General features: G+C 37.1%; 1 protein-coding gene across 7 annotated transcripts in view; it reads right to left on the bottom strand.

The window, feature by feature from the left end:
- Positions 1-24,952, bottom strand: part of LOC116286840 (cartilage oligomeric matrix protein) — a 58,258-nt gene that overhangs the window by 21,017 nt on the left and 12,289 nt on the right. For 3 of the 7 annotated variants that reach the window (XM_089037434.1, XM_089037435.1, XM_089037433.1), the window contains 17 exons: positions 12,261-12,326; positions 10,426-11,036; positions 10,085-10,157; positions 9,601-9,704; positions 9,144-9,198; positions 8,901-9,040; positions 7,524-7,661; positions 6,918-6,992; positions 6,078-6,239; positions 5,482-5,586; positions 5,016-5,123; positions 4,349-4,508; positions 3,303-3,421; positions 2,446-2,584; positions 2,056-2,151; positions 1,463-1,641; positions 1,145-1,193 (listed from right to left, as the gene is read on the bottom strand). In XM_089037434.1, the coding sequence (XP_088893560.1) occupies positions 1,145-1,193; positions 1,463-1,641; positions 2,056-2,151; positions 2,446-2,584; positions 3,303-3,421; positions 4,349-4,508; positions 5,016-5,123; positions 5,482-5,586; positions 6,078-6,239; positions 6,918-6,992; positions 7,524-7,661; positions 8,901-9,040; positions 9,144-9,198; positions 9,601-9,704; positions 10,085-10,157; positions 10,426-11,036; positions 12,261-12,321 (2,374 nt within the window). In that variant the 5' untranslated portion in view covers positions 12,322-12,326. Of the gene's footprint in view, positions 1-1,144; positions 1,194-1,462; positions 1,642-2,055; positions 2,152-2,445; positions 2,585-3,302; positions 3,422-4,348; positions 4,509-5,015; positions 5,124-5,481; positions 5,587-6,077; positions 6,240-6,917; positions 6,993-7,523; positions 7,662-8,900; positions 9,041-9,143; positions 9,199-9,600; positions 9,705-10,084; positions 10,158-10,425; positions 11,037-11,225; positions 11,410-12,260; positions 12,327-13,814; positions 13,855-15,053; positions 15,198-15,537; positions 15,729-24,952 lie in introns of those variants that run through there. The other 4 variants (XM_089037439.1, XM_089037436.1, XM_089037437.1 and 1 more) reach the window with 4 other exon arrangements.

Below are 24,952 nucleotides of genomic sequence, written 5' to 3'. Positions count from 1 at the left end.
GAAAGATCTGTCCGAGGAATCTCGCAAACAGATCTACCAGAAGGCAAAGGAAGATCTACAAAGAAAACTCGCTCAGTAGACATCGCATGGGGATTTCGACTGCACATTTCATCTTCTCGGAATCCATTCTAATAGGGGGTGGTTGGGGTCTATTTTGTAAAATATTTCGTAAATTACGTCGGGGTAATAAGGAATATCCTTATCCAGCCGACAGAATAACCACTCGGCCCTTTGCATATCTGGGACATGAGGAATACGCCTACCGGTAATTTCAGACAAAAGATAGGGAATAGCTTTGTAATATTTCCCTAGCTTTAATTTTTTCAATGTCTTTCGTAGACTTTGTGGGGTTGGCTCTTCTAAGTGGTCTATGATTTTCTGCCTTACTTCATCGTCTAAATATATCGGATGTAAACCTTGGATATGACTCATCCAGTCCCTGAAGTATTTTAATCTCTTATATGGCGTTTTCTTACGACCTCCATTGGCGTAATACTGCTCTCTGGTAGCATTTGGTACGGCATTACGAATATTCTTACCACATTCGTAACACTGCGCTGACGTGTCGTCTTCTATTTGCATTTTCTTACCACAACACCAGAAACCCTTGGGCTTAGGTATGTTAACTTTGGATCTTAGGCAAATTATACAGAAGTCATTAGTGAACTTTTTACATTCATGCATCGTATATATATCGTACATTTTTATAAACACTTATCTTTGATTCCCAACACAGCAGCAGTAAGGACTTGTCGCGCGGCTTATTCCCGCTGCCGGCGCCTTCCTTAAACCGCCTGTAAAACCCGTAAATCTTTGACATTGACCGCGAGTCCCCCCTACTGCTGCTACTCGCGAACCTTTTTGTATACTCGGAGAAAACAAACATTTATTTTCTCACTCAAACACCTCTAAATCCTTAGAAAACGTGCTGAAATGCACGCATACGCAAACGTTTTTCTCTAGTGTCTATGCCACATAGATCCCCTTTACCCACAAAAGAAAGACAAACACGCTAAACTATATATATTTTCCTTCATCTTTGTTTTGTTTCGGCAAGATGGTCGCTTTATCGTCGACGTAGTCCATTTGTATTTAAGAATGGGAGAGTTACCTGAGGTTTATCGAGTAAGAGGGAATGACTTACCGACCGCAACTCCGGGGTCGCTGTTGATAATTTCCCTGACCGTAGTTCCCTGAGATATAAAATAGGAGAGCGTGAGACAAGAAGCTTGGACAATTTATTTAAGCATGCATCTATCTCATTTCCTACCATCCATGCATCGACATTACCTATGCATATCTAGAACTTATACTTATCTCTTCAAACTAAACACAACTCACCCTATTCCTTTCCATTCCATTAAATTCCAACCATCTATACATCCATCTATTATTCAATTTATCCATCCATCTATCACATCTCATCCTATCCCATCCATCCATTTATCAGATTTTGCTCTACCTTCTTATCAACGATCCAAGCAGGATCCCTCCTCGGCAACTCAAATGGATTCAGCAAAATCTTTTGCAATCGTTTAAAGTCAGTCGCAATCACGTGTTTATTGTATGGGCAGACGTCAAGCTCATCTGGGATCTTGTCTCCGTCATAGTCATTTTGACATGTATCACCACGACCATCACCTAGGCAACAACATGAATAGTCATAATAGCAGTCAGTCCTAGAATAAATTTGGCTTAAGGGAAAACGTTGGAAATGATGAAGAGAGATATAGTAAGAGAAAGGAAGAATGTGAACAAAAGATTAAGGAAAATGACACTAACGAATAAGAGAAAGAGTAAAACAACAGAAAATCAAAAACCAACCGCAACAACAACAACAACAGGTAGCAGTAACAGTAGCAGCAACAACAGTAGCAACAGCAACTCGACAACAACAGCAAGGATAACAACAGCAGGAACATCATCATCATCATCATCATCATCATCATCATCAACAGCAGCAGCAACAACAACAACACCAACAAAAGCAGCAATAACATCAGCGGCAACAATATCATCAGAGCAGCAACATTACGGCGTTCCAAGGTGTCATACCGTTGAGATCACGTTGCATTGTGTTTGGCACTAGAGGACAGTTGTCATTGATATCTGGAATTCCATCATTATCGTCATCATCATCACAAACATCACCTTGAAATGGAAAAAAATGTCAGTAATGACCGTGCGACTGTAAAGTAAGCGGTGTCATTTGACTATTAATACCCCGCATGCTTTGGTAGCTAGACTAATCTCCTAGGCACTTGAATATTACTAATCTAAGACGCGCAGGCGCTGGAGTGGCAACCATGTAAAAGACCTGTATTTGCGTCACTGTAGTACCTGAGGAGCACTCGAAAAGCCTAAGATAAGTTCAGAGTTTCTTAATAAGTTTAATATGTTATCAGGTTTTGGAATTTACGTTTTGGTGCAATGTGTGCGCATTACCTTTGCCATCACCATCGTTATCAACTTGGTCTGTGTTAGGTATTCCAAGACAGTTATCGATAGAATCATCCACGCCGTCTTGGTCTTTGTCGATGTTTTGGTCACATTCATTACCAAGGGAATCTCCGTCTATATCACGCTAGAAATGGCAATACAAGAATCGTGTAAATTAGCACACTCATGGAAGTTAATACGGATATTAAGATTCCCGTTTTTTCTTCCGGCAAACGGCAAACATGACCGCGTTTTCATGGTTTTCCTGTATTTCACTTTACCTCTTGCAAACCTTCTCACCAAAGACAAATATTCTTTTGCTCATCTACCATCCACTTAAAGATTTTTTAAATTCTTTTCCATTAAGCTTAAAGAATTTTTCACTTTGCAACTGGCGCTATACGTTTGCGTGAACATGATTCTTAAACTCTGTAGTAACGCGCAAAAAAAAAAACAAAAACAGAAAACGCACCGAAGCGAGACTATGTACTTATTGACTGAGTGCGAGGGCCAAATATTTTCCCGTACGACCCGACCTAACTCAGTCAATAAGCATTTTATCATATGACCCTCACGAAATGAAAAATAATAAAATAAAAGAAAGAAAATACGGTCGCAGGTTTCGAGCATACGAATGCGTACGGCCCTGCTCGCTTAAACCCGTACGGCCCTGCTCACGCCATTTTCCCGAAGGTTTTTTTTAAGAGCGCGCGCCCGGGCAGATACGGGTCATATGATAAGAACGTGTTATTTTACGACTGGGCTGCCACAGGCAACCTAGTAAAAATAGTTTGAAGTTTTTCTCAGGGACAACAAGCCTCTAAGTGGCTTTGGTGAGACATAAATAAGGGTTAAATACCAACCTGTGATTTATTTTTGATTTTAGGGCAGTTATCACACTTGTCGCCAATCTCGTCTCTATCTGCATCTTCCTGGCGAGGATTGTAGACTTTAGGACAGTTGTCTTGTCTGTTGAAGACACCTGCAAACAATTGAGTATATGTAAATCTATAGATATATTGTGATCTATAATTCGACTGAAAGAAAATCTGAATATTGATTGGTTAGCACAATTCCAAATACTGCGATCACGTTTAAGACTACGCATTGCAGAAAACTCCCGTTTTACGATGGTTTAAGCATGCGCTTTAGCAACTGCTGCTTTATAAAAATAAATGATGGTTACATTATTTTGGAAGAGGAAATCGAGATAATTTTGCAAGAAAAAACATCGAAAAGGCTAAAACCCGACTGTAAGGGAATTATAAAATAATGACAGCTTGAACTCAGGCCCCGTCCACACGTATCCGGAAATTTTTGTATCCGCAAATTTATCTTTACGGAAACGGGTTGCGTCCACACGTGCCCGCAAATTTTTGTGTCCGTATCCGCAAATTTTACGAAAACGGATACGTGTGGACGGTGAAAACGATTCGAATACGCTGCGTATGGACGCAAACATTTTCGTATCCGCAAAAAAAAAAATTTGCGGATACAAAAATTTCCGGATACGTGTGGACGGGGCCTCAGCTTTTGGGAAAACAGCACGATTTCTTAATTCCTGAACGGAGGTCACTGAACAATTCCTCGCAACTGACAAATCACAAGAATTTAAATAGACTTCTCCAGTAATTGTTTATCAATTAATTGGTACCAATGAAAGTACTTTGACACGAAGATACATGAATGCGCGCTACATGATTATGCAATAGTATTTTTTGTGAAATAATATATTCTTGTTGAGTTACGTTCGAAATAAGTGTCACCATAAAAGAAAGAAAGAAATAATGATAAAGGAAAAGGTTTGGATTCGGAGTGGAATGCTCGTAATCAAGCTACACTTATGAATATCATGAACCAGTAAAGAAAAGAAATGACACGATAAATGTGCAACGGTTCCTATACTTACCATCACCGTCCATATCTTTATCGCATACATCTCCTTCACCATCGTCATCCAGATCGCTTTGTAAGGAGTTGCTATGGAAACGACAGTTGTCACAGGCGTCGCCCAACACATCACCATCGCTATTCAATTGAGTAGGATTTGGAATACGTAGGCAGTTATCCTTTGTTTGGGAAAAAAAATATTAAAATGACATAGATTAGTGAGACACAGAAATACTCATCAAACAAGGTCGCGCTATTGAAGACGCGACTCAATTTTTTATAGTGATGACCTTGGAAAGCGCGGGTGTTGTGCGCTGTCTATGCGCTTCCTCTCACCAATGCGACCTGGGTTCGATTCCCAAACTAGGTGTCGCATGTGATTACAATTGCTTGATGTTTCTTTGATTATTTCTTCATCTCAGTTTAATTTCAGTGTCCCCAATTAGTTGCATAAACTAAATACATCGACACTTAAATGAAGCTATTTATTTTATTTATTATTTATTTATTTTTTATTTAATTGCTTGTTCTCTTGCGAATCTCTCCTTCGCTTCTAATGGTTCTCCGTTATTTCCGAGTATTGAATTCCAATTTGACTTTTGAGCTGCCTTATCAAGTGTTTATAAAACCTTTTAGGCTTTCTATTGTCCAGCCTGGAATGGTAATTCTCATTAGATTAAACTTACTAAGCTGTTTCTGACACCATCACCGTCCATATCATCATCACATTCATCTCCTCTGCCATCATTGTCGATATCACTTTGATCTCTGTTTGAAATCATTGGACAATTGTCCTGGAATGGGGTACATGGAAAGAACCAGGTTAACAACAGAAATAGTAAAAACAACTTCAACAACATTGTCGTCATTTTCATTCAACATCGTCATCGTCATCGTCATCATCACCATTACCATCATTATCACCATACTCATTATGACTACCACCAGCATAATCATAATTATTATCATCATCATCATCACCATCACTATCACTATCATCATTATCACCATAATTATCATGACCACCACCAGCATAATCAAAATTATTATCATCATCACATATACATCATCATCATCATCGTCACAACTCCATCGTATAATTTCTAAGTCAAGAAGCATGAATCTTATTACTAAATGCAACAAATGACTTACAGCTCGACAAACGTCTCCCGTGCAATTCAGAGCGGTGTTTGGGATGCCATCGCGATCTCTGTCATGACCGCATTCTATTCCGTTACCAGCATAATGGATGTGGCACTGTTGAATAAAATAAGAAAAAAAATTATTGATACAAACTTGTCGGCACTCATTGCTTCCTTGCTTCCTTGCTTCCTTGCTTCCTTGCTTCCTTGCTTCCTTGCTTCCTTGCTTCCTTGCTTGCTTCCTTGCTTCCTTGCTTCCTTGCTTCCTTGCTTCCTTGCTTCCTTGCTTCCTTGCTTCCTTGCTTCCTTGCTTCCTTGCTTCCTTGCTTCCTTGCTTCCTTGCTTCCTTGCTTCCTTGCTTCCTTGCTTCCTTGCTTCCTTGCTTCCTTGCTTCCTTGCTTCCTTGCTTCCTTGCTTCCTTGCTTCCTTGCTTCCTTGCTTCCTTGCTTCCTTGCTTCCTTGCTTCCTTGCTTCCTTGCTTCCTTGCTTCCTTGCTTCCTTGCTTCCTTGCTTTCTTCCCTCCTCCCTTTCTTCCTTCCTCCCTTCCTTCCGCCCTCTTTTCCTTCTACCTTCTGTTTTTCTCTCTATTCCTAATGCAATTCATACCTCACATTTGAAGGATCTTCCACCTCTCACAGGTATACAATCAGCATACAAACTGCAAGGGTTGGTTTTGGGGTCAACACCGTTACAGTAATCCAGGAAAATGCACGAGATATAAGGATCACCAGTGTAGCCTGGTGGGCACGGAGCGCATCGGTAACTACCCTGGAAGAAAAAGAAAAAGAATTGAAATTCTATTAACCGACCAATATCGGGGAATAGGCTTTTTGCAGTACACAATCAAATGACTGTTACTGGATGGCACAAAAAAAACAAAAACACAAAAACACAAAAACGAAAACGAAAACAAAAACAAAAACAAAAACAAAAACAAAAGAAACAAACAAAACAAAACAAAACAAAAACAAAAACAAAAACAAAAACAAACAAAAAAAACGAACTTCCTTTATTTAAATAACTTTTGCTGGATTACTAATATCATATCCAAAACCTTTTTCCAGAATGATTCCTCCCTTATAAGGTACTTTCGATTTCAAGATACAGAAATATAGCAGAGCCTTTCCCAAGGGACCGTGAGCTAAAATGATTTGTTATCAAAGTGATATATCAGCACGGGTATATTTGGTGCAAATGGCCTTTGGAACTTATTCATTTGGCAGTAATGTTTTTCCATTTTAGGGATCACGTGTCATTCTCTTGAGAATTAAGATTCTTTGTTTGAAGTGTATTCATATCCATGTGTCTTCTCATGCGCATCCCTTAAACAAAGAAATGATACTCTAGAGAATCACATGTGGTCTGGAATGGAAAAACACTCCACCAAGACAAAGGTATATATTCAAGTGTGTTAAGTACCAATAGTAAAGGGAAAGCTATACTTACAATAGTATTGATGCACTGAGAGTGCATCGAACAAAGAGCTGTTCCCTCTTTACACTCATCCACATCCACACAGACCTAAAAAGGGAATGATTATTACTTTCAATTTAGCCCTTATGGTTATTACAGACAGAAAGTACGCTTTTTAATTGTAATGGATGGTGCAAATAAACAATTGTGGTTGTCGTTGTTTTTGTCTTGTCAGTTTAAAATTAGCACTTGCTCATTATTCATTCATTCGTATAGCATGTAGAACACTTTTTTCTAACATGTTTCGGCAATTCATCTGCCATAATCAGTAGTGAGGGAAAAAGGAAAACTCTCAATTCTGGATGGGGAGCATCAGCTTGTTCTCTTTCAATAATATTTTTATACCAAAAAAATTATGCCAAGGCGGAAATGTCTAGTTTTTCCAATTTTAATTTAATGGAAACTAATGGATGACATTTGTAAATGAAATTTCTGGCTAGACAAAATTTTCCCATAGCGCACTTCGCCGCTACCAAAAATTCCTTCCAATTCTATTTGTGGGCTACCTGCCTGTTCTAACTCAGGAAGCCCAAATTTTAAATTTCCATAAGAAATATGTCTCCCAATTTATAATCCTACCTGTTTGTTTTGTCGTGCAAACCTTCTTCCAATACCATGGATCTCTTTGCCAATGTATCCTTTAGGACAGGGGGGACACCAGTAACCAGGGTTACGGTTGGCACATTCGTTGACATCAGCACACGGATGGAGAAGACACTGCAAGATGAATAGAGGAGAGTTAGTATGACAATGGCACGACACGGAGCGGATTTTACGCTTTCGCTTAGGCCGCATGCGCATGTGATCACTACTCTGGCCTGCGGCGAAGAACGAGGGCTCTGGCATAGTCCATATTTTGGCGCATGCGCAATTTTCGGAAAGTGAGATATAAACGGTCAAAATAAGCAAAGTAAAAATTAAATCGAACTCAAAATCAAAGTAAAAATCATAGTACGAATTAAAAATCGGGGCAAAAAATATTTTTAATTGTTGGCAAATCTTTGAACGCGTGCGCTGTTATACCGGAAGTCCAAGAAATCCTGGTCTCAAAAAATGGATTATGCCAGAGCCCTAGTTCTTCGCCGCAGGCCAGAAGAAACGCAGGCTCTGGGTACGAGATTGCAAGCGAAAATGCTTGGACCATACCATCACGGCCAAGGCAGGAATTTTTTTATAGTTCAAACCAATAAAAAAAAACCAAAATCGTTTTTTTTTTTTAATCAAAAGATTTGATAAATTACAATAAACACATACCTAACTCGCAAATATGCAAATAGCAAAGGCTAATCAAACGAAATGTGCACTAGAAGAAACCTGTATAAGGCGGACGTAAAAGATCCACTGAAGACGCTGGTGACGATCATCTTCAGTACCCGTGCTAACCGGCTGCCTCATCAATTGGGTCGCAAGGCCTGTTAGGCATCAAGCCGTCCACCCAAGAGTGGTAAACGCATTAGATATAACCACATTACTTAGGGTTCTAATTGTTATATCACTCACATAGCGATGATATAGCATTAAATTGACAATATTTGTCAAACCAATCATAGGACGCTAGTTTACTGCTTATCCAATCACAATGGTGAACCACTTCCTCTCACTGCATCGGCACGGTATGTTTCTATTTGCGCGCTGCTTTCCTTTCGGTTGCGCATGGCATTCCTGCATATCTTTATATCTATACTATTGCGAACTCTTTGCATTTGACCCTATTTTCAAGAAAGCGTCTAATTTATTCCCTTAAACAGTCCTACAATGCACTGCAAAGCCACGTATATCCATCCAGGTTTTTCCTCATCGCATTCATTACAGTGGTCTTATTTCCAAAATAGATCTATTTTGTCCTAAACAAGTCCCACAATGCACTACAGTGCTACATCAACCCAGGGTTTTTCTTAACCTCGGAATAGATAATAGTATAGACAAGGTAGCTTCAATATTGCATGGTGTACTGACCTCATCAATATCGGTGCAGTTAACTCCATTCCCTTCCATACCAAGCGGACAGTCTCCACACTCGAATCCCTGATCACTGTAAGGGTCATTAAAGCAGGGCACACCGGGAAAGCATGGCTTGAATTTACAGAAATCTCGTACTAAAAAAAAAGAAAAAAAAAAAAAAGAACATATGTTGACAATTTTAACAGGATTATGCTGGTGATAAAATATTCGTGAGACGTAAATTCTGATTTCTCTTACCTCTACACATCTGACAACTTTCCACAACTTTTCGTAGGTATTTTATTTCAGCGACCTGATCATACAAAGATAATCATGGTCAAAGACCAAAAAGAAATCCACTGAAAATTCAACTATAGTTGACTCATACTTTATGGTACTGTTGATGTAATTCGCATTCATGAAGATAAAAAAACAGATTACGATCCCGTAATGCATTTAATTGTGGGATACAATTTGGGTACAATTTCGATCAAAAAGCTCCCCCATCTCGCGTGCCCAAAGTTTCATAATCGCAAGGTCGCTTCCTGTCTTCTTTCAGCCAGCCTTTCCGACGTCCAAAAGACTGGTGACAGTCGCGTGGTGCATGGGATTGTGGTACAGAATTCAAGTACGAGCTCAAAATCCCACAATTCCGCGCAATATCAAGTCGCTACTTTTGAGTTTGAAAAGGCAAAATGAGAGGTCGCATGCCTACCTGAACGGAGAAGTCGTATCGTAAGTCCCTTATGAGACCTTGTATCTCAGACATCATGGTTTGCGTGATAAATTCACTGACGATTGGTTGAACAGGTGGTTTCGCTGTCAAAAAAAAAAAAAAAAAAAAAGCAGACAGGTTAATGAAGGATTATTGATAATAATCATAAGACTGCTACCGACTTCACGCCACAACCTAGACATGCATGGAGTACAAATACAACGAATAGAGTTCGGTGGCGACATTCGAAAAACACTTTTTTGTTCAATTTTTTGCATGAACATGATTGACATACCTTTTCTGCCTGGGCGTAATGTTTTCCCACTTCAGGCCTCGTGTCATTCCCCGGAGTATCATTTTATGTCTAACGGTTGCGCACGAGAAGAAAAATTACTATAGATGACACTCAGAATCTTATTAGCCAGAGAATGTCACATTTTAGGAAAGGAAAGGAAAGCGCTACGCCCAAGCAGACCATTCTTACCTGCTGCACAGTACTTTGAATTAACTTGCTTCATGGTACGTTTAAAGATAAATTTGAGAGCCCTCATCCGACCCTGAAAAGGGGAAAAAAAATCTTACACTTGTTTTTGATAACACAAAAATTAAGTTCTAAATTCCAATTGGATTCAGCAAGATTGTTGTCATGACAAGGTAGTTTTTGGTGCATTAAACACCTTTAATCAAAGTTCCCATGAAATAATCTTCCGGAAATAGAAGTATCAAGAAGAGCACTTCTTTGCTTCATGACTATTTTGGAGTGCTATAATTGGTCAATTTGCGGTCCATAACTTACGACACGGACCTTAAATAAGAAGTATTTACCTTCCATCTTTGCGATGCTGTGTTTTTAGCTGCTGCGTTTTTGGCGTCTCTTGGAATCCTCTGCGCAATTCTGAACTCCATCCGCGACAGTCTTATTCCCTCGTACGAAAATATGAGCGACACAGGAGTCAATGTTTGCTGCCTTCCCGCTAATTTACAGTCTATATACAAGTCCACCATAGTAGTTTGGAGCCCTGAGTCGTAAAAATGCATCGCAAGCATGTGGTAATTTCCATCGTATAAGCCAAAAATGCCATGTCGAAAACTCACTGCGTCAGTAGAGCCATTAGTGAGCCTGTATCTGAAGGTCATTTTGGCTCTCTTCTCGCTTAAGCCTCGAACCGTCACCTCCAGAAGAAAGTTCTTTTTGTTTGATTGCAAGTAAACAATCGAGAAAAGAGCGCCGTTGGTTCCCGTAAGGACTTGAACATCGGCATATATGAAGAATTCTTTTGTCGACTCTATGTTTAGGATGGTACTTTCTAATACCTCTCGTGAGGCAACGATTTTGTGGGCATTAGACATTGTGAAGGATTCGCCCTTTCGGCTCATTATGGGACTTACGTGGTATGCGACGGGGTTTTCCTTAATTGCACTTAGCAGATCAATTTCTGGGGGGGGAAAAAAGGAAATACAGTTATCTGTAGTGCATACTTACATACATATATACTTTATTAGCATTCCCTTTCGGGCTTTTCAACACCAATTTACAATCAATAATTATAAAATCTAATTAAAACTAACTAAAATATAGAAGAATAGAAAAAATAAAATTTAAAACTACTACACATTAATTATACCTAAATGCGAGAAAGCTACCACAGGAAAAAGAACACCCGCAGCCCAGCGGGATGGGAATACACCAAAAGACGAAGAAACAATATTACCAGTGATCCTCCTTTGTCCCTCAATGCATCCCACCACACCAAATCACAATGCCCCCTCCCCCGTATGACTTCTCACACATGCAGGTCTACCTAAAATCTAAAAGTCAAAATTTGAAACAAGTATTATAAAAAAATGTATTAATATTTAATAATTAGAGTACGAGGTCGAGTTTTCTATGAGTCAATAGACTATTTGACTCAGAGAAAACGAGAACGAGTAGTCTAATTGTTTTAGCATAAACCTACTAGCTAATATTATAGCATTGAAAACAAAGAATGACATTGAAAACTTTACTGAACAAAACGACGGTCAACCGGCAGCACTGTTTTCATTCATATTTGTGAAATCGACTTGATGTCTTAACTCGCATATAAGCGTAAACTTGCTCTATGTCTTTCGCTTTTTGTATCTATTATTACGATCAAAACTCTCCTTTTCCAAGATTCTTTTTTCTTCTTATCAGTTCTTGGGATCATTTTTCTAATTAATAAGTGATAAACTGAATGGGTTTGCTTACAAATATTTTGTTGTCAGATCATTCAAGCCTTGCAATGTTTACGATTCGCTTAAGATTCTTGTCAATTAACTTGCACTTTCTTTATTGTTTCGTCTTTTCTTACCGTTTAAAATTCTTCCTGAATACATGTGAAAAAATTGTCTAGTATGCCGTTTATCTATCCATCCCTCCCTCCCTCCCACCCTCCCTCCCTCCGTCTGTCCGTCCGTCCGTCTGTTAGGACAATTTCTCTTTCATGCCATCCATTCATTTCGCTTTTTTTTTTCTTGCTTTTTTTTACATTATCTCTCGCACTGGACCCCCAATCACCCATAGGTTTCGATTAAATTCAAACTCCAAAATAGGTGGCATAAAGCGTTGAGGATCAGTGGGCTACTTTAAGAGATTCCATTTCAATCTATATCTTAGATAATCGCCTTTTAGTACTTACCTAATGCGTAAGAGCCCATTGACAATAGAACGGTGAATACCACTGAAAGTAATCGATCCATTTTGTCTGGAACAGAAAACAGCGACAAACAATAAGTACAAAGATGCTAGTTATGGAAGGAATAAAAGTCGGACAGTCGTGCCATCAAAACGTTCCCTGCTTTAAATTTCTGTCCAACTCCCCCCCAAAAAAATTCTCCCTCCATTGACAAAACAAAGAATACCCAGAAATATCTAAAGGTATATATTTTGTCTAAAGATATTTTACCAACTCGCTATTCTGGTCAATCAGGCAACATTCATTAAGCTATAATGATCTTTTGTTTTTGTTGCTTAAGATAACGCGCCACTTCAAAGGGCCTTCGTGGCGAAGGCACACTAGAAAGGACTAGGAGGTTATCGTAACGAGAGTAATAAAGGTCATGAGAATTTCCCTTTGGAGAGCACGAATAAATAGGTGTGTATAATTTGAAATGTAAATAGGATGGAGATCGTTAGATAACTGTTGTTGGGTATATGGTGTTGTAGATAAGACCTTACGTTGAAAAATGCAAAGGAGTCATTTGTGTGGATTATTGATGGGAAGAATGAAGTTGCGCGCGTCCGTTTAGCCATTCGTTTAGCCACAAACTCGGCTTATACTTTTTCAGTCGCTATCATTATATTGCGAAAATTTTCAAAAAAGCTCGCTTGTTGCATGAAAAGCATCAAAGCGCAGGTCGTCGCACATCAGTCAACGATTAAGCGATTCTAGTAAAGGGAATCGCTCTATGACTTTATTAAATCAATATTATCGCGTAGGATCTAACGGGTAATTAGGATAAAACCTTTACAGATAAGGAGAAATATTTCTAAAACTTTAATTTGCTAAAACGGTTTCTTACTTTATAAGGATAAAATTGTATGTTAGAGTATGAATACTAAAGATCGAAGAATGCTGACAAAACTATAAAACATAAGACATAAGTTAATAAATACGGCTGATAAATAATAAATATAAAATATAAAAGCAATAAAGGATTACATCATCTGGTTTTGATCGATTGTGGATTTTTTTGGGAGAAAGTAATCCTCACGAAAGCACGGAATTTATTAGAATAAAAATATTTATCACCGGAATGATATTAAGTTTTGTTTTTTATTTATTCGTTAAAGCAAAGTAAAGTAAAGAAGAAGAAAGAAAATAATAAAATACAAAAGATAAGCAAAAAACTGAAAAACAAAAAATCAGTAACAACTAAGTTAACTATGAAAATGAAACAAATAAACAAATCATTGGGAAGCCATTGCAGTGCAGACTTTGCAAACAGCTCCGAATCTTTTCAAAAGATTCAGAATGAATAACAAGAGGAGACAAACACCGAAAACTTTGTCAGCAAGGTACATGCACAATCGTGAGAAGTCCTTTTGTGTTATGGTTCGTAACCAATAAATGGCTTCCCAACAAATCTAGAGCTGATTTTTAATTGCCCAAAAATGAAAAATATGCGCAAATTGTTAGGTTTGTTCGATAAGGCACCCGAAAACAATCGGAAGCCATTTCAGTGATACATACCGCCACAACACTGAAGTGCCTTTCTAGCTTCGATTCCATAGCAGTCATGGTAAGCCACTTTAGTGTTATTAAATGCCTTTTAAAGCAACAAATTCCAACTACGACTGCGTTTAATTCTTGATCGCTTGTCACCAAGGGTTTAAACCTTTGAATGGGTTTTACTACAAAGTATCTGTTCTGTCTTCTAGTATTGATACACGTAAGCTTGCTTAAACCCTTCCTGAATGAGAAGGCGACAAAAGTTTCAAGAGAGTTTTCAATCAAAACAAAAAGACATTAAGATACTTTAAGTGTTGCTGTCTGTCATGGCTGAAATCCAGAGATAAAAGTACCAAGAAAATAACAACATAAAATTAATTATGAATGCTATAAACTCGATTATTTGATATGTTTTAGAGAACTATAATGTCACTAAGTGTAGAAATTTTCAAATCGTTCCATCGTTTTGTTTCCGAGTTGTGCGAATCTTATTTTCTAATCGGTAATCCTCACCTTACGCTCAATACGTGTCTGAAAAGTCAAAGAAATAAATATATATTTTTCAAATCAAAATCTTTTAGCGTTGTACAAGTTTATAAATTAGATTTGGTACATGTTTGAAGTGTCATTAAATTTGTTTTTTGTTGAAATTTTGGCCGCCATGTTGGATGATACTAGATATCATCCAGCGAGTTTTCGCCATACATTTACACTAAAATATCGGTAACTTCGTTCGCTCATAGCTCGTTTAAGAAATTCTCTAATGCTCCAATTTTTTGCTCAGCGTTGTATTATAAGTAGCTCTACATGGTCATAAGGATTGTTGTTTGATTGGAACCAAAAAGTTCTTTAGCACCAGCAGAATACGCGTGGTTGCAAACGAAGAATACTAGATTCTGTCGCTTATTAATTTTGTCCATTGGGAAAACGGTCAACATTCTTTCCACATGGTATTCGCTAAGTACAGTGATTTGCATGAGCCTTATATATATGTATATGTATCTTTTAAATACGAATATAAGTCAAAATACTGTTCCTACGTCGAACTATTGCCTTGGTCGAATAAAAGGATTTCGGCCTCACTGTACTAATACAGTTAAGATCAACTTAACATGGTGTTAGAAAAACAAACTACGAATAAACAAAGTATTTTGTTTGAAAGAACCGCCAGGGATCATGACACTGTTGGCTAAGACAAAATAGTTATGTTTGATCTTGAATAAAATTGACTGAAAAACTTAAACAGAATTCTCTTCATACCTGGCAAAATGCGCTGTGTACAATTGGTGCGTTGGTAGCAAAACAAAGTTAAATTTAGTATTAATCATGACATTAGCGTTTTGTGTGTTTTTCTTCTCACAATATCTAGAAAATGAGTACCAAATTGATATAGGTTTCAGCACCGAAAAAGCTATTGCACGACGGAAAATTTGGAAAACAAATTTAGTTCTATCAAGTGGTATTTCTATTGTCTTAGTGAAAGAAATCCAAAGGTCATGCATTGCTTCTATGATTTCAACGATAGACTTAAAGAAATAAACGTGACGGAGTAAATCTATGAAGACCACGAACTCTGGTCCATGAGATTCGACGTATTTCCTTTGTGTCAAGGTTTTGAAAGATTTTATGCTTTTTACAATCGTTGGAATACTTCCACGAACGACAAAAAATATAAAAAAAACTGATGTAAGAATTTTAAGAAGATTAGTTAAAAACTGAAATAAACGATCTGCATTTAACATACCTAGGTTCTTGAAGTGTTGAACACACAAAATTCGTCACTTGTCGCGTTTCGGCAAGAAAAAATCTCCTCTAAAATTGCATTACTTTGCCAAATATTTCTGTAGAGAAGTCTCGGCGAGTGAAAACCATACCGGAGATGTCTGGACACTTCACAGATTTACACTCACTGGAAGAGCTGTATCTGATTTTATTTGGGTTGACTGCTTAGACACTCTGTCAATATATGGGATATATAGGATTGCATGACTCGAGACATCATCCGGTTCAGACCGCGTGCCTTTCGAGACATTAAGATGACGTCATCGCGCCCATTTTGCGTTGCGTCGTCCTTATTATTTTATCTTAATTGGCCAATTTGTAAGGTGTTTGATTCAAATATACTTTCCGGTTCTGTAAAGCTCAACTCTTCTTTTTAAATTACCAATAAATAGGTCTTATCATCCTCACGCGTCTAACTTCAAATCACGATGATTATTTCCCTAATGTAGCCGAAAATTCCCCTTATCGCATTAACAACTTTCCTTGATTACAACATATTCATAATATTCTATTTACAGTGAACTAATTACGTCGCTAAAGACAACTTTTTCAAGAGATTTGGTTGTAAGGAAACCCTTATCTCTTTGGGTCAGTCTTTTACAAGACAGTTTAAATGTTCACGTTGATTGATGTTGTTATTTTAAACGTCAGTTTTTGTCGTTATTTATGACTTTAGCTATACCTATATAAATCAATGAATATAAAAGAAGATATTCGTGAGTCGAAATATTAATACGTCTTCTTGCTACAGCTAAAGATTGAAAAGCAACTTAGTAAACCAGTTATTTTCGAGTTTTCACGACTTTTGAGATCAGTTCGATAAATTTCGTATAAACTTGAAATGTAACACTTACATTGTAATAATAAAAATAATTATCAAATAAACTATAAACGATATAATGCAAAGTAAAGTGATAACTCGGATAAGTAATTTATCTAGCCTTATTTTAGAATAACGACATTATGTCAAAAAATATCACAGGTAGCCCAAGCTAAGTGGTGTCATGTTATAAAAAAAAAATGGCGATACTTTAAAAAACTCAATAAAATCGTCCAAATGTAAAATAAAGAAAAGAAAAGAAATTTTAGCTAGCCCTGTGTACTTAGATCTTGTATTTAATGAGTTTTAATGTTTTTTCCTAACTGATTAAATCCAAAATGTAAATACACAGGGCGAAAAAGGTAATACTAGGTTTTAGTGCATAATTATGATAATAAATAATGATAATAATAATAATGATAATAATAATAATAAATAATGATAAATAATGATAATAATGATAACTAATGATAATAATAATAATAATAATAATAATAATAATAAATAATGATAACTAATGATAATGCTTCGTGCATAATGCTCAGTGATTCGTAAAAGGAGAAAAGCATAAATTTTATTAAGCACGTAGCCTCGTACTAAATCCTTCGTGTGTAACAAGTGAAACATATCTCAGATGATGAATATTGCTGCAGCATTACGCACAATGTTGCACCGTGTATCCGTAGCTTGAGTATTAGAATTAATTTAAAATCAACAAAGAATTTTCATGAATTCGACAACAAACTAATTCTAAAAGTCGATCTTCATTTGAAAAAAAAAAAAATCTGTCTACTTTTTGAGCAGAAACATTTCATGTTAAGGTATTCTACGTGTCTATAAAGAAAAACTAGCACAGGTCAGACAAGAAAGACGATTTGTTAAAAGGTGGGATAACAGGCCTTAAATGCTTAGAAAAAACATGTGTGATTAGACGATTAGACTCGTGATAATCCAAGTGAACACGTTCGACGAGACACGTTGCTGTTGCAGGTAATAAAAGTAACTTCGACATTATGACTCAAATAGAGATTACTCCACGGAAAGTGCCACGAACGATTTTTATTCACGAGTTGCGCAGCACCAAAAAACGAACGAGTGAGCGCAGCGAACGAGTGAGTTTTTTGGTGCGTAGCAACGAGTGAATAAAAATCGTTCAGGCACTTTCCGTGGTGTAATTTTTTAATTTCATACATACTAAGATTTTCTGGGTTTTTATGTACGTGCATCTACGGCCGCGCCGCAGGCAGGAAGCCATTCGAGTGCAATAACACACACTGACATTATGCAAAAAATACGACAATTTCTGTTTAACAATTTAATTAGAAAAACGAATGAAGCAAACAAATGAAATAAAGTAAATATTTATACATAAATAAATAGATAAATATAGATTAATTTAATTTATTTATGAAGTGTCCTTGAAATTATAATTTCTCAAGTTTGAAAATGAAGTCTATATACGAGCTTCAAGTGAAAACTTGTTTACAACAGACTAAAAGCTAGCTTAAATCTTGATGTAAAAATAACAGACACAAAGATTGGATTGAAGAAATACAGCTGGAGGGACGTTGGCTCATAATTTTTTCCCTCTACTGTACGAACGGTAAGTATGAACTCACTCAGCAACTCATTGAGCTCAGCTGGAGGAATGTTTTCAACTTCCCTGTGCTCTTTCTTGGATTGAAGAAATACTTTAAGCAATTTTACATCTCTGTTGGTCTTAGCTTGTGTGTTTTTGTTTTCTTGTTCATAGATAAAGTCGTCTACCGTTCCTTCTAAGAGTGCAAATCTCGGCATTTCCTCCGCCATGTTTGTCATTCAAGTGCAAAAACTCGCGCTCGCTGAGTATCTTTTGATTGATATTTCGGATGCCAAAATGAAGCACAATCGTTCACGCTTCTGATTGGACGAACGAGAGTGAAAAATAGTCGTTCTCTTTTCTGATTGGTTGAATGCATATTTGGTACGAATTTTACGCGGGCTTTTTATCGTGGATAAATCTTAGTACGTATGAAATAATAAACGATACGCCATCGCCATCGCCATCGCCATCGCCATCGCCACCATAGTTATACATTTAATGCTGTAACAATTTTCGCCTCAATCGTCATCTTTATCGTCATCCTCTGGCTAGCTCTAGTCCTTTTATCTTCATATCGATCATTTTAGATTACAGCGCGATTGCTATTTGAATGTTTTTTCTTTGTTGCTTTTTTCTTTGTAGTTTTCGGTGGTTCTTGGGTGGTCTGTCTAAACCCCACCCCACCCCCCTCTCCCTAACTTCAACTGAACCCCATAAATGAGAAAAACGAATCCCCAAACAAGAAAGCAGCCAGTACAAACTTGAGCCAGTATGAAACATTGGATTTCAAACTTTCACGACCAAAACCCTGAATCCGTCCCTGTGCATAATGTATTGCCGTTTCTGTTTTTGATACAGTATTTAAATTCAGTGTATCTTTTGAACATGTCTTGCTATTCGGTTGTTGTGTTGTTCTTTCTTTTACCACTGCTTCCATACTATAGTCCTCTTTACCATCGTATGCACCTTTTTGCCAATTCAGATTACGTGACGTTGTTCTGAAAATTGTTCTGGTATGATGAACATGTGAAAATATTTACATCTAAAAAATTAACTCATGAACATGTGAAAATATTTACATCTAAAAAATTAACTCCCAAGAGTGGCATCACATGGTCAGAAATGGGACTTTAAACAACGAAGGTAAAGAGGCATATTTTATATCACTAATCGATCGGCTGCTAACCCCTCCTGTGCTACAGAGGAATTTCATTCAAATCGGATGAACAAAATCCTGGAGTAAGCTACTCTGGATAATCAATCAATTAAAGCTTTAAAACTGTATCACCATAATCAAATAATCTGGATAATCGATGGCTGAGAAAGCTTTGCCCCTATCGCCACAATACACTTGTGGTTCTACTGACCCCCACTGACAGAACGTGTCTTGACTATCGCAGTATGCAGAACAGTAAAATTAATATCCTTCTATTTCCTTTCATGAATATATTCAGCAATGGCACGAGTTGGCCCTTTTGTTGTACTTTACAAAATAACTTATAATTCTCGCGTTCTGATTGGTTGGGGGCGCGTGCTTTATGAGAGCACACAGCACGCGTGCGCACTTTCGGTTGCCTCATTACTATCTGTTATTGTAATTTGTATTTTATAAAAGAAATAAAAAACTTGCTTGTTGTGCAGTTCTGTGTGCAGTTATAAAGCACTTGGGGATTGGCAGAACACTCAAGAAGTGTCGAGAAGCATTCCGCTACGTGTCGTGCTTCTCCTAACACTTCTCTCGTGTTCTGCCAACCCCGCGTGCTTTACAACTGCACACAGCACGCGCGCGCGTTTTCTATTTCTTCAATAGTTTATTAGCAACGATGTTTCTAATTGGAACGTAAGGTTAGTAAGATTTGGATGAACATCATACGTGGAAATTCAGATTGACTTCATTCCTCGGTCAAGATTCTAATCAGTTAAATTAAATAAAGAGTGTTTTAATCATACAATAGTCCCCTTCACAGTTCCCTGCGCCATCTTGAAAGGTAGTCGTACGTCCCTTTGCATCGAAGCGGGTCAAAAGGTGAGCTTGGAAAGATAGAGACCTTTTTCTATACAAAAATAGGCGATAACATGGACCTATTGCTCACACACACAAAAAAGTGGGACATAGAAGTGAGACAATTTTTTTTCTACAAATAAGCACCAATTTGAGCCGAATTTCTTTATATTGAATAGTCTATACTATGGGCCATATTTCTCTACACAAAAAGACACAAGCTTGAGCCAAATATTTCTAGGCAAATGATTATTTTAGTTGTCAACGAAGCAAAGCCATCGATTTTTCCACATTTCAGGACTAGCAATAGCACATTCAAATATTAAAACCTTATCGGTTATTGCTTTTTTATCATCACCAATACACTTGTAATATCTCGATGGAGGCATCTACTAATGGCATTCCATGTTTGTTTGACTACAGGACATGCACTTGAACGATAATTGACTTCTAATGTTATCACAAATGCCGATCTTAATTAACAAGGAGGAGAAAGAGATTTTACTGAAGATAACAACGTAATGAAAAACTTTTATTAATCTACCAACCTCTAATTAACGACCAGTGGTTAAAGTGATACAGAGGATTTTTTTTTGATGTAGTAAGTTTTTAGTGTCTTTAAAACACTCTACTAAGCGACCAACCTTTATTTAACGGCCACTTGTCAAAGTCTCTAAAAATTTTACACTAAATTTACACCTCTTTTTAGCGACCAACCTCTATCTAGCGACCAGTTGTCACTGAAAGTGCCGAAGAGGGTTTCTGCTCTAATGTACCTTTACCGTTCGGGGGGGGTACTCTGCCAGAATTTGGGTAGGGGTGTTCCGCTGGGATTCTGAAAGGGGTACCCTGTTTATGATTTAAAAACTCAAATTTGTGGACCCTGTTTACGATGTTTTAAGAAGCTCGAAAAACCATACCCTGTTCAGCGGATCATCCCCGTATAGTCCATATATGGGAGTACCCCAGTACCCCCCCCCCCCCCCCCGGGACCGTAGCCTGCGTTCAGCCGGTATAATTTCTCTCGAAAGAAATAATACCAGCTGAACGCAGGCTAACAAGACCGCCATGTTCCTTCATTACAGAGCTTTATTTCAGTGTCTAAATATTCACAAATACCAACAGTAAAGTGAAGAATGCACAACTTCAACAATACAAACACTTTGAAACCCCACGACTGGAACTATGTGAACCTGAGCAACAGACGATTCGAAACTGCAGGAGTATAACTTTGTTAGGCGATGAACCTATATTAGTTTCCCAGAGGGGGGCCGCTAATTTAAGTTGGATTGTACTTATTTTGGAAATAGGCCTAATAGCAATCATTCTTTAACAAGGTCTGAAGTTCAAAAATAGAATTTGGTTGAATTCTTAGGGAAGTCTTACTGCGAAGTTCCTGTGGTGCAAAACAACTAGTTCTTTGCTACAGTATCATGTAATGGTAATTGATTTGCCAGGCAAGAACCTGTATTAAGCGACCACCTATGAAGCGACAAATCTCTCATTAATGACTACCTATTAAGCAGCCAACCTCTATTTAACACGACCAGTGACAACTGCGGTCAGTCCTACAGGTCGGTTCGTTCACCGATTCCTGAGGAAGTGCCATATATACATATATATTGTATGTCTGTTGAGTTTTTTTGGTGTGTCGTTCTGCTCCCTTGTTACAACCAAAAGGGTTTTTCTCCAAGAGGGCAATCTCACTGAAAATTGATTTTGAATTTATTGATTTTGCTCACAGAGATTGTGATATTGGTGTATACATCTACATAAGACGAAGAGAAGAGACTTCGACTTCAGATATCTCAAGAGGCCAATCCCACTGTAAATTGATTTTCAATGGGCCTGAATGAAAGTCAGTAGGTCAAACATACTACAAGATGATGGGTCAATACACTTTGTCTGTCAATGTTTTGATATAAATGTCAATATTATAATAAAATTACGAACCTAGTTTATATCAGTGTTTTAAATAGATAAATAAAAAAATTGCAATGTTTTTAAAATCATGTTTTTTCAGAATATTTATGTATTTTTATATCTTATAGCATTAGGATAGCGTTAAATTTTAAAATATTTTTGAGTCTTAAATGTTTGTAAAGCGCTGTTGAACTAAAGGAATTAGCGCTATATAAAATATAATTTATTATTATTATTATTATTATTATTATTATTATTATTATATTATCATTAAGACTTGAAGCACGACAAAAGATCTAGGCAAACTTATATTGCTAATTGCTAAAGATAGACCTAATGATAGTTCAATTTTTAATAACATCTAAGCTAACAAACATCAATAATAATAACAAAAATAGTCTGCATGTATATAGCGCAGATTAGTATGAAAAAATGAGCTTCACAATTAAAACTAAAAACAGAAGTAAAATTTGAAGTGTAAAAATATCAAGTTAAAATAACTAAAATAACTTCAATAACTTCTATAAGTGGCGAGAGATAATAAGGTCCCCGTTTTCAAAGGCCAACAACCTTCACTGTAACTAAGGGCGATAAAACTAACAAAAGCTATCCCATTAATGTCCCCTACGAAAAGTAACGGTATAGCAATCAGTTAAAATGGAGGGAAACAGTCAGCGACGCCGAATAAACAGATAAAATTAGAAGCGTTACTACCAACTATAAAACAAAATAGTGAATGACAAACTGCGTAAAGATACCGCCATATCTAAAAATTCTTTTCGCATTTTAACTTCACACAGCTTTTCATAGCCATCAAAGACATTTAAAGATACTAAACATGACGTAGTTTCGAAGAAAGAAATGCGTGGATTGCTTAGCAACAAAATTTTAAGTTCACTGCCTCCTTAAAGTTTCGTTTAAGAATTACATCTGAATCACGTGACAAGGTTCACCATATGACGCGTAGCGAAATTGTTTTTGTAAGATAACAACAGCTCTTAAAAGAGGTGAAAATCAACGAGTGCTGTTAAATAGTGTTTATCTAGCAGTATCATAACGTATCTTCAGCGTACAGTGAAACAGCTACCTAGATCATTGGTTAAATACCAGACCTGTCTATCGAAGTACTTGTAGAAAAGGCCAACCTTTGGGTTGTTTAACACTATAAATAGTTTTTAGTAAGCGCTCTGTAGATTCTTGTCTGGTTTTGGCACCTTGTATTCGCCAGGGATATCTAGTGTCGTCTCGATAGGAAGTAGAAACTATAGAAGTAAATTACTTTGCTGTGAGCTTCATGAGGGAATTCCGAAGAGGAAAAATATGAATGGCATTGAGTTAGAAATCGTGCACTATTCCGAAAAGAGGTTGGTGTCAAATAAAAGGAAGGAAAAGGAAAGGAAAGGAAGGGAAAGGAAAGGAAAGGAAAAGAAAGGAAAGGAAAGGAAAGGAAAGGAAAGGAAAGGAAAGGAAAGGAAAGGAAAGGAAAGGAAAGGAAAGGAAAGGAAAGGAAAGGAAAGGAAAGGAAAGGAAAGGAAAGGGAAGGGAAGGGAAGGAAAAGAAATATGGAAAAGAAAGGAATGGAAAGGTAAAAGAAGAAGATGAGAAGATGAGAAAAGAAAAAAAGAAAAAAGAAAAAAAGAAAAGAGAAAAAATGAAATAATCATATTTTCAAGTACCGGAACAACATGTTTGAAAACATGACGCTAATGCTAAAGTATCTACTCAGACTTCAATGTTTTTTTCTTTCTTGATTTTGATAACCAAATGCTCTGATCCCTGATTCTCAAGATATCTCCGGTATAAATGTTCTTGTTTTAAAAGAGAGAGTGGTTTATTTTTATAGATATATTTATCTGAATTCATTCACATATGTTTGTTTTTTTTACTCCAAATATACCGACGTTCTTCAAGAGAACGTAAGAGTCTCTCTTTAGGTTCTTACTATGTGTAGTTGAAGCGTTTCAGAATAACGGAAGAATTATATTATTAAACCCAATAGAAAAATAAGTGATATTAAGATTTAACGAGATGCACACTGATTCTTGCTTTTAGCTTCTTTCGTTTCTTTCTTTCTTTCTTGTTTCTTTCTTCCTTCCTTCCTTCCTTCCTTCCTTCCTTCCTTTCCTTTCTTTTTTGCATGAAAATATAACTGTGCATTTGAAACAAACATGTAAAGCAAACTCATCCAACTAAAGAGAAACAAGCTTAGCTCGACTAAAACATGACCAGACTGACCTTTCATAAAAGACCGCCATGCTAACAAAACATAATGGTCGATTTTGAGAGGTCGTGGATAAAAACTTTTAAAACCGGTTTGTATAATCGAGCGCTAAGCAGGAAGATTAACAAAATTGTACTAAAAAGAGCACGAAAATTGGATTGAGAAATGAGCCGGAAAGGTCGTTCGGTCAGTTAGGAAGCGGTCGCTTTAGAAAGTTAGTTTCGATGGTGCAAAGACACTATATATCCGACCAGAAAGTTCGCATGGTCGGTTAAGAAGCGGTCGCTTTCGAAAGGTAGTTACAATGGTCCAAAAACTACACACAAGTAATTGACCTTGACAAATGGACCACATAGTAAGATCGCACAGTCGGTGGAAGCTGTCGCTTTGTGAAGGTAGGTACAATGCACGGAAAACTACCCACGGTGAATGAATAATACTCAAAGTCAAAATCTTAATAACATGAACGTAGTGAATAGAAAGATCTTCGCTTGACTATTAATATTCACGTTACGGGTCAAATGACGACTAGACGATAGCCTTAACACACCGACAACCGATAGAGGTTTTCATTTCATCCTTTCGATAAGATTAACTAATTTGTCTGTCTTTACGTCAAAAATGGACCATTCTCGCTTAAGGGATATAACAATTCGCGAGGACCGATGTACGGCTCAGCTGTGCATAACAGCTATATTTTGATGCATATTATTTGACCAATCGAATTGTACTTTATTAATTAGTATGTGTTGTTAAGAGTTGTTGTCCTGTTTTCGATTTACAATCGGATTATAAGCTCCTCATTATTTCACTTGTTTATCAGTACCTC

This window comes from Actinia tenebrosa, unplaced genomic scaffold (genome assembly GCF_029948245.1).
Source record: "Actinia tenebrosa isolate PJP-AT-01 unplaced genomic scaffold, QUT_ActTen_1.0 PGA_scaffold5__44_contigs__length_20552954, whole genome shotgun sequence".
In the NCBI taxonomy this organism is placed as follows: domain Eukaryota; kingdom Metazoa; phylum Cnidaria; class Anthozoa; order Actiniaria; family Actiniidae; genus Actinia; species Actinia tenebrosa.
The sequence above is the reverse complement of the archived record's forward strand: the minus strand, read 5'-3'. Positions and strand labels throughout refer to the sequence as shown.